This window comes from Plectropomus leopardus, chromosome 24, assembly GCF_026936395.1.
Source record: "Plectropomus leopardus strain MGB_pleo_1.0 chromosome 24, ASM2693639v1, whole genome shotgun sequence".
NCBI lineage: Eukaryota > Metazoa > Chordata > Actinopteri > Perciformes > Serranidae > Plectropomus > Plectropomus leopardus.
In genome coordinates this window covers 14,216,560-14,227,228 of record NC_142199.1, presented here as the reverse complement: position 1 = coordinate 14,227,228, position 10,669 = coordinate 14,216,560, and the positions used below count along the sequence as shown (strand labels likewise).

The following is a 10,669-nucleotide window of genomic DNA, read 5'->3' as shown; positions in this document are numbered from 1 at the left end:
AGGCCTGCGTGTGTTTCCAAACATAACGACAACCACTTATTTAATCATGAAGGCAAGAAGATGCATATTAATTACTTTAAAGTAGGAGAAAATACTTTTTATGGTTAAATGAGTGTGTGGGGTTTTTTTTCAGGGCATAACAAAATTCACTGAAAAATCTCATGAGACAGTTTGAGAAAACAGATTGCATTAAATAATTTAGCTTTACTAACTCAAACAATTTTAGCATTACAAAAATATTTAAGTCCAAGTAGCTCACGTAATTAATGTTAAGGTCAAAATTAAGTTACTATCACTATTAAAACTAGTGTATTGCTCTCTGTGGCTTAATAAACATACAGGTCCTATGAATATTCATTCATAAATTTCAGTGACAATAAATTATTTTTAACCCCCACTGCTGCAGAGATGCTGCAGGGAAGCCTTTATGGGGCATTATATCTGCACCAGAGCTTGCCTCTTTACTGTTGTTGAAATTGTTTATGATCAAGAAGATGAACTGTTTTTATGATTTAATTCAATACACTTCAACGTTGCACTCATTAACACGCGCCGTATTGTCTGCTGATGGTTGCACGCATAGTCTTTCATAAAAAAATAAATAAAGCATTTTTAAAAAGATGAAGCGTTAATTAAATGTGAAATAACCTGCCTATAAACTAACAGCGAATCCCTGGTCGTCCTTATTGAAATCAATTATTATCACGCTATGCAGTGCGCTTATTAAATCTCTGCTCTATAGGCAGAGCTGAACACAAACGCAGCAGCACTTGAAATAATTAAAAAGCCTGAAACGCGGAGGCCGTGAACTCCTCCGCTGCAGACCTCTGCAGGCTTGTTAGCTCTTAATTAAATAATCCGATCCGTGATCAGTTGTATATAAGCGACGGAACAAACGGAAACCATATAAATCACGTCAGAGCGCGAGGCTGGTTTGGAGCGCAGGGGCGCGTGTTAAAGAGGTTGCCCCGGGATGTGCGTGCGACACGTGCGTCTTAAATCGTTCCCTTTTTTCATCAAATTAACAATAACGTTAAGGTGAGATCGCTCCTCGAGCGTATTCGTATATGTTAGGAAAAATCACATTATACTATAATGGCAAATAATTCGGCAGTGATACAAAATGATGTAAAAATAAATCTTGACCTCACAGGCCGTTTAAAAAAAAGTTTATGCTTCATTTGATAAAAAAAAAAGACTTGTTAGGAGCATATTTTTGCAACAGTGGGATGGGCTGGGACTTCATATTTGCATAAAAATTGCAGGATTGCACACATGGTGTGAATTATATATTGGTTACAATTAGTGTAAACAGAGCTGAAGTGGATTATGTAAGTGAAAACGAGGGCAAATGAAAAATACACCCCTGGTAGATACAAGAAAGGCAGAAAGGGAGGGAAAAAACTAAGAATGTGAAAAAATAATAAAATAAAAATAAAATAAATTATAAAATAAACCTAATTACACATTTTGATTGTTGTTGTTACTAGAATGTACAAGTTGTTTATCATATTTTACTTAAAAACGAATTATTCATTTTTTTCTATTCTTATTTACATGACTCTGCCACTTATAAAACAATATCTCATTAACCACATTGCTGGAGATCCCAAGGAATAAAAGGGATGTTTTTTTCACAACAGTAAAATTAAAATTAGGCCCCCTAAGTGAGTTTTTGTATCTGTTCTCCTCCAGCATCCTTAAATAAAATAAAAAGAAATAAAATAAAATAATATAGAATAAAGCTTGAAATAATCAATAACAGTTACACAGTACAGCTTTCACATCATCAGACAGAGACCCTTCACTTTGTCTGCTCTCGCTGACCTTGGAGCACACACACACACACACACACACACTCCTAAACACACACACACACACACACTCCCAAACACACATGCCGTGTCACAGAGTTCACCGCCAGGCTCTATCAAACCTGAACCTGAGGTCACGTCAGGCCAAACAGGCCACATGTATCCCATGTTTCTCCCCAACGCAGAAAGACCCAGAAGCCCACTGACAGCTTCCTCCTTCAGTAAACGTATTCATTTCATTTAAGAGTCTGTGAGAGGGAAAGTTTACCAGAGATGTTCAATCTTGTAAACGCCCTGAATAGATTAATAGGTGAAATGTTATCCATTATGTAGAAACAAGCAGGCTCTGGATATAGTGAAACATGAACCCTGTGTGTGTGTGTGTGTGTGTGTGTGTGTGTGTGTGTGTGTGTGTGTGTGTGCCCTATATTTAAGTATTTCTGTCTCTGCCCCATTCCCTCTCTCAAATATCAAAATAATAATAATCAGATTATTCATATAACCATATAGTTAGAAATAATTAAAAAGCATGTTATTAATTACAGGCTGCTCCATTAAATCATTAAATCTGCTGCGTGAACTGTATGTTTTGGGCATTCTGGGAGGTTAGTTGTGTGGTCGAAGTGACAACATAGGCCTAATAATAGGCTAATAGGCCTAATAATAGGCTAATATACCTAATAATGTAAAAAAAAAAAATACAACTCATCTTTAAAATTTTTCTCTGTATACATTTCAATTGGGGGATTTTACTGCAGAATTTGACAAGTTGATCTTGTTGAGAGTAATCTTAAATTGCTTGATATAGGAAAGTAAATGCAACTATTGATTGTAATTTATGTTTTTGTAATATGTGATTGTTACGTTTACTTAAAATTCAGCTGTGTTTACGTGTTTTTTTAAGTTGTTGCAACTTAAAAATGTAACCTTGTTCTTTCTAAGTGTCAACAACTTCAGTAAACCAAGTTTGTCTGACTTAACTTGATCGTTACAAAGAGGATTTTACCAGTGATGAATTTATGAGAACTGCGAGTTCTGTTTTCTTAACATGTTTAAGAAAAAACAAATATGATTGACGAGTTTGCACCAGCAGAATATAGATATATAGCACAGTAAACTTGGTTTACGGAAGTTGCTAAAACTTGATTTAAAAGATTGATTTAAACTTGTCATTGGTAAGTTGCAACAACTTCACATAATTAAGTAAATAGAACTAATCCTTTACAGTTAGATATAAAGTAAACATGAAATAAGACTTATATTATATTTACTTACATTTTTCAATTCAACCGGTTGCCTATTTAAGTAAACTCCTCAGATTTTAAAATATAGGAAAATATGGAAAAAAAAGTATCATAGAAATCAGTTTGAATTTTATATTGAATTTTAACTTTTTTAAATCACCAAAAACAACGCTTTTTTTCTTCTCGGTGTAATCGAATGAATGAAAGAAAAAATTGTAGTCCATAAATCTACCGTTCTCTTTCTTTATTTCAGACTACATGTGAACATATTAAAATCTTTGGCTTGTTCTGAGTCTGCGGACTGATGTGTGGAAGGAAAATGTGTTTGGGGACAAGAGGAGGGGGGCCACAAAAACCTAAAGAGCCAATTAGACATCCTAAAAAAAAAAAAAAAAAAAAAACAATGACAGAAAAGATCCGGATGAGAGGTGAAATTAAATATACTGTATACAACATGATAACTGTTTGGCTATATAAACTTTAATAACGATCGTTCATTTATATAATTATGTCCATATACTGTTAAACAGAAATCTGTGTTTTTTTTTAAATAGCGTCTCCCACACTTTCCAGTCCTTTTTTTTTTTATTATTTCCAAAAGCCAAAAAGAGTCAGGCCCTCTGCAGGGAAATGTCCGGGCCACTTCTTGTCCTATTCACTGTCCTCCTTGTCCTCCTGCACCGTGGTAGTCGAGTGGTTGTACAGTCCTTGAGCCATGAGCTGCAGGGCCAGGCCGTTCTTGTACCCGGTGGCCTTTTTAATCTTGGCCCTCTTATTCTGGAACCAGATTTTAATTTGGGACTCGTTCAGGTTGAGTTCCTGGGCCAGGGACTGTCTCCGCTGCTCCGTTATGTACCGGTTGGCCTGGAACTCGGTTTTCAGTCTCTGCAGCTGCTCGGCCGTGAACGCTGTCCTGGGCCGCTTGTCCTCCTTGGTGCTGCTCTTCTTCTTTTTCAGTTTCCGTGTCCTTGGGCCTGGTGTGGAAACAACAATGGGAATAAAATATTTATTCTACTGCCGGGACCGCGAGAATAATGTTACACACGAGGGCGCACGTATCGACTAGGCGTCTGTCTGATGAGTGATGATCGCGCTGTTATCTGCTCAATATGATCAAATGTAGGTCACCAAAGTGTCCTGATAATGGATGATTTGCTCCGTGCGTAAATCTCTCGTGCCCTGAATGCTCTCCACTCTCTCCTCGCGATTTTTTCATTATTTCATTTTCACTATAATATGTGCATTCAATTGGGTTTACATCACACATGGCGCATCGCCCCGGAACCAGGATTCAGCATTAAAAACACAAAACTACTCAAAAACACGACTAAATATCCTAAACACACTCCTGTCTGCAGGTTAGTGGATTGGTAGTGTGTAAATAGCAACAATAGATCAATAGAAACAGAAATGCACACACTTTAGTCATTATTTTTCATCTTTAATACTAAAACATATTATAATAGCTTATATTACCTTTTTCTTCCGCCACAGAGTTAGGCCCAACAGTGTTTACGGTTGCATTGAAGTTGCAAAGCCAAAAAACGCCTGCTTATTAACTAGACACCAGTGTCCCACTACATTATTGCACAGGAGATATTCATATTAGCTCAGCAACTTAAAAATGACAAGTTTAATTCAATCAATCTTCTTAGTTTCAGCAAATTCAGTAAACAGAGTTTACTGTGCTATATATATATATATATATATATATATATATATATATATATATATATATATATATATATATATAAATTCTGCTGGTAGCAAAAAAAGTCAATCATATTTGTATTTTATTAAACGTGTTAACAAAACAGAACTTGCAGATCTCTGAATTTCATCACTGGCAAAATCCTCTTTGTGATGATCAAGTTAAGTGAAAATAACTTGGTTTACTGAAGGTTCTAACACCGAAAGAACAAGGTAATTTCACTTTTCATTTTTAAGTTGCAACAGCTTCATAAAACTAAGTTAATACAACACAATTTTAAATTAACGTAACAATGAGGTATTAAGTAAACATAAACATTGATAGTTATGTTTAATAACATTTTTCAAGGCTGTTGGTTTCCTCGATTATTTTAATTAAGATCGACTTGTCAGATTTTACAGTGCATCCATAAGGCTGTATAATTAATAAAAGTTTGCTGTGTGGGGAGATGTTGGAGAAAATTGCTGAACAATTCTGAGACGCATAAAAGACAAGCTGGTCTGATGGTTGGAATAAATAGGCTATGTTTGGAGGTTTTGGTGTGTGAAAGTGGTACATCAGATCCAGTCAGGCCTTTGTGTAAAGTCTAATTCAGGCCCGTGACATCTGACTGGCCCCCTCGCCAAAACAAGCAGCAACCCGCTGCCACGGTTCAAATGCAATATTTTGACAAGAGTCCCGCCGCAGACATCACAGGTCCGCATCATCGCCGTTTTCACTACTAAACACTCATATTCCATCTCCACCCAGGAACATTACTTCATCATAAGCATGCAACGTGAGCTCGTGGCTGCAGCGCTGTGCTGACTTTGTGACAAATCAGGCCGAAATGCATGCATGGAATAAAGCAAAAAAAAAAGTGACGTGAGCACAGCTTAACGCGGGATTTGCATGAGAGCTCGCGCTGTCATAACATGTATGGATGATAGTGATTTTAAGACGCTGCAGTTATGCATGCCATGACTGGAATACAACAATAATAATAGCTAATAACCGCCAAACACTTAAAAATAGAGTAATATAACCCCTAATATATTCAACGATAACGCGTACAGGCCCAGAAAAGCCAAACAATATAATCAAGTAAAAAAGTAACGGGAGGCCCTTTGACCTTCATCGCTGGTCACTTTAACACTATCATGACCGTGAAAAGTGCAGCCACATTAAAAGCATCATGGCCAGGAAGGATGTCTCAAACTGCTGGAGAATGATTTACACAACAACAACAAAAATATCAAAACACAATGCATCTGTTATCCCTCATAACTCATTTAAAACAGCGAGGTTAGTAAATATTATGCAAAAAGGAAAAGCCTCGAATTCAGAGATAATTTTCTATTTTTAAACACTTGAATTAGCTGTAGATTACAAGCTGGTGCATCATTTTGAGCCTTCCAGACACTGATTGCCTTCTCTGTACCAGAATCAACTGAAAAAAGCTACATGATAGGAAGTAACTGATATTTTGTTATATAGCCATATGCACAATTGTTTTGATTGAATTATATCAAATTATTATTATATCACTGGACCATCCCTTTTATTTAATAGCTTAATATCAACACCAGTCCTAAAAAAAACACCCTGCATTTGAAAATTAAATCTCGTCTAAGATAATTTATTCGGGTAAAATGGGGGGTAGAATATTCTGATATTATAATCAATAGTTTGGTGAAAGTGAAGATCTGCTATTTTAAAAGCCATATCTACATAATACTCGTGTAATCGAATTAAAGTTTAATATTTCGTCTGTTAGACTGATATTTTTTATTGGCATACTGCTAAACTAAAATATGACACATAGAATGTAATGCAAACAAACAAACCGAGCAGGATATAATCCGTAATTATCACTTTTTAACAGGCTGTATTTTTGTGAACATGCTGACAAGGAAAGAAAGATCAAAGAGGAAGTATAATTGTTCTCACACAACGAAAACAAACTAATTTGCACAAAATATGGAGGCCTATTATTACATTTATTTGGGGGGAAAACCTTTAAGCATAATGTAATGAATTACACATTGAACTGTATTGAAAATTATGCCGTTTTTTTAAAAGATGACTTTGTGCAGGATAATAATGAATGCACTGTAACAAATGTGAGATATTACATCCCATTATGCGTTTTTATGTTTTCATCTGCGTGTGCGTGATGATGAGCTACAAAATGTGAATAATAATAAATAAATAAACCCTAAGCTATTTTGTTCAGTGACCTTATACCTCATTCGTACAACAGGTATGTTCATATCCATAATGATTTTTATTTGACAGTTAACTTAAATATTCCCAAAATATGTTGTAGAAAGAAAAATGAAAAACGCGCCCTGTTTTTTTTTTTACAAATATCAGGAGGCCTAAAACGTAAAGCTAAACGTCTCCACAAAAAAAAAAGTTTAATTTCGTCATTTTCAGTGCTCCTGCAGCGTTATATCTTGACCTGCACAGAGATGCGAGTTATAGCCTAAAATATTCCCAAAATATTTTAGAGAGAGCAAAATGTACTAAAATGCCCTAACATAGCTATTTAGTAAAACCAAATGTTTACTAAAAGGTCGATTTTGATATTTTTCGTGCTCGTTTAGCGTTGCATTGTTGACTGGCCTACACAAACATGACAGCCTGAAAAATATTTTACAGAAAAAAAGAAAAACATGCCCTCTGTTGTTACACATAGGAGTGATTAGTCAAGCTAAACGTCTTTAAAAATGTCTATTTTGTCATTTTCTGTGGCATTTACTCGTATTTCTTTTTTTGGCACTTGTGTGTGAGGAAAAAAAGGGGAATTAATTGATTATGTAGTTATGCTTTCTTTGTACACCGGGTATTTTCATATTCATAATCGTTTTTATTCGGTATAAATTATGCTAAATAGCCTATTTCAACATGGCTTTTATTAAAGAAAAGAAACCCTCGGTTTTGATTGGCTGTGTTACAGCCACACTATTGCAAAATAATAATATTGATATGCAAACTTCAAGTTGTTTCTCATAAGAATGACTTTAAGTTTTGGAGTTTAGTATTTTGGAAAAAGACGCAGAAGACAGCCCAGCATTCAAACACCCCAGGCGGTATCATTTTGGGGACTACTAGCGCCTTACCAGATGAGGGCCGGTCCGAGTACCGCGTACAGTAAACCCAAGCGGGCCACAACATCGGCTGGCTCTCCTTCGTTAACGGCGGAGATCCTCCATTGCCGCCGCTCATAACCATAATAGCCGAGGGGCTGTCTGCGTATCTGCCGGTCCCGTTGCTCGCCGCCTCGCCCTGTTTCGACGAGTTCTGCTTGGAAGACGGCGATGAGGACGTGGAAGACGACGAGGCGGAGGAGGGCGACGAGGAGGTGCTGTCGCTGCTGCAGTTGGAGTCCAGGCAGAGGCTGCCGGTGTGCGGCGGCAGCGGCGGCCTCGCTCCCAGCGGGTTCACGTTCTCTCTGCCCGGCGTCCGGTCGCGGTAGCTCGGCTCCTTCCTGCAGCCGAAGTCCGGCCGCAGGATGTTGTCTATGAAAAAGTTGGTGGTTCTGTGGGCCTGCTGGGCCGCCTGGTGGGGTAAAATCATGGGAGGGGATGGCAGGTTCGGCGACAGGGACATGCTCTCCTCCTCGGTGGAGTCCCGGCTGCCGTTGGGCTCCTTCTGCTCTTCCATAGCTGGTGAGAATTTCGGCCTCTCCACGCCACTTGTTGCTCGCGCTCCCGCCCCCCTTCTGTATCCAATTTACACGGACAGCATGTAAAAACAAACCTCTGCGCGAGAATAAAAACACCTGTGTTAATTTTTAATATCACCTACAGCGGACTCATCTCCTAAAAGCCCTCACATAGCGGACAGCTCCACGTTATAACCAGTGTCCCTGCCTCGCTCCGGTGCTGCATAATATCTGTGTCCTCCTAAACTCTCCTAAAACCGTTATCTCCCCGCGAGTGTTTTTTTCTCTGTCTTACACCCAGCCGGAAGCACGTGTGCGCGTACACACGTGCAGCGGACCAATCAGATGCGGAGATGTTCGCTGTCACAATTGACGACGTCCAATTAGGGCTCGGGAGGCGCTGCGAACGAGCGCGCGCACACACACAGCCCGCGCGTAGTTCGATCGATTTGGGTGAGGCGTCGCACGTGCGCACACATGTACGCAGCAAAACAAAAACAACAGCGGGGCAGCCACCATTGTAAACACAACACAGGGCGACAAAAGTCCGGTTTTCTATTTAAATGCACATTTTAAGAACACAATTAGGTTTTTTAAGGACTATTGATAACATACATGCAAATGGAGGTAAATTTATACAAATATATATATAATTAAAATGACTTTATGAGAATTTAAATTTGATATAAGTTTACGTAGTTTACCACCTGCAGGCTCCATGTGCTTTGACGTATAGCTTTGACTTTGTCTAACCTTATGTTATTGACTTTCTTTAAATAATAGACACTTAACTATATCTTAAAATATTCCCAAAATATTTTAGGGAAAAAAAAAACGTGCCCTATATATAGTTGCATATAAGCAGTTAAAATGTGCTATTTTGTCATTTTCTGGCCTTCACAGACATGACAGTTAACACGCCTGAAATATTTCCAAAATATTTTACAAGGGAAAAAATCCCTGTTACAAATATCAGTAATTAATAAAGCTAAACATATCTAAAAACGTTTATTTCACAATTTCAGTGCTTGCTTAGTGTTGTGTTGTTGACCATTAACTATAGTCTGGAATATTTCCAAAATATTTTAGAGAAAAATAAATATTTATTTTTCCTTGTGGTTACAAATATAAGAATTAGTGAAGCTTAATGTCTCTTAAGAAATATATTTTATCATTTTCTGTGCTTATTTAGTGTTATATACTAGCCTTTTCAGACAAGGCACTTAACTCACATAAAATATTAAATATTTTAGAGAAAAAAAGAAATATGTGCCCTACATGGATACAAGTACTTAGTAAAGCTAAATGTCTTTTTAAAAAATCTTTATTTTGTCATTTTCAGTGCTTATTTAGTGTCGACCTGCCACATAGAAATGACAGTTAAATAACCTGAAGTATTCTCAAAATATTGTAGAGGAAAAAAAAGAAAGAAAGAAAAACATTATCCTATGTAGTTACAAATATCAGTAATTAGAAAAGCAAAACATCTCCAAAAAGGTCTGTTTTCAGGGGCATTTTCTCTTATTCTTATCGGCCTTTTATTGTAGCTCATGTGTGACACATTTTCGCCATATTTTTTGATTTAAACATCCTGAATTTTGGGTAACCTGCAAAACAATCTCCACTATTAATACGAAAAATCTAACAGTGAATTATGAAGTTTCCAGAGACACAGTGAGGCATAAGAAAAGCAGAAAGGTGCCCTGATAATACACAGTGGTTTTGTAAAAAAAAAAAAATCTCCAGAATAAGAATAAAATTGCCACCAGGCTCTAATTGGCGATTTGAAATAATAATAATAATATTAATAATCATAATAGCAAGAGCGTGAAAGTGGGGACGTGTTGATGTTTAACAGTGAAATCTTTATCCCGCATACAGCAGGCCGGAGTGCGCCATGGCTACTTAATTAAATTCCAATTAGGACAGTATCAATATGCTGTTTAGCCGCAGCGCCATTGTGGGTAAATGAGCACTCAGTCTGCTCTTATCTGGAGCCGCAAAGAGAGGCTGCTTGAGAGGGCTGCGAGAGATAATTTATAGCTTTTAATTAGTCTTCATTCCGCCCGATCAGCCCGGTGTTCATCACGGGGAGCGGGGCTGAATAAAACCCGAGTCAAAAGCGCTGTCACCGGTCCCTGGCAGGGCCCTTAATCAAAGTGAAGCAGGGGCCGCGCTACAAGCCACGTAATTTCCAAGGTGCTGATAAAGCTTGTTGAATAATAGCGGGGGCCCTCGGAGACACCATTTA

The 10,669-nt window shown here is 37.6% G+C and overlaps 1 protein-coding gene across 1 annotated transcript; it reads right to left on the bottom strand.

Annotated features, from left to right (window-relative positions):
* Nucleotides 1-3,287: 3,287 nt before the first annotated feature.
* Nucleotides 3,288-8,728, bottom strand: en1b (engrailed homeobox 1b). The gene is made up of 2 exons (XM_088074658.1): nt 7,874-8,728; nt 3,288-4,032 (listed from the first exon to the last, which is right to left on the bottom strand). The coding sequence occupies exons 1-2, from the start codon at nt 8,415-8,417 to the stop codon at nt 3,710-3,712; spliced, it is 867 nt and encodes a 288-aa protein (XP_087930784.1). The 5' UTR covers nt 8,418-8,728; the 3' UTR covers nt 3,288-3,709.
* Between the last annotated feature and the right edge of the window lie 1,941 nt (nt 8,729-10,669).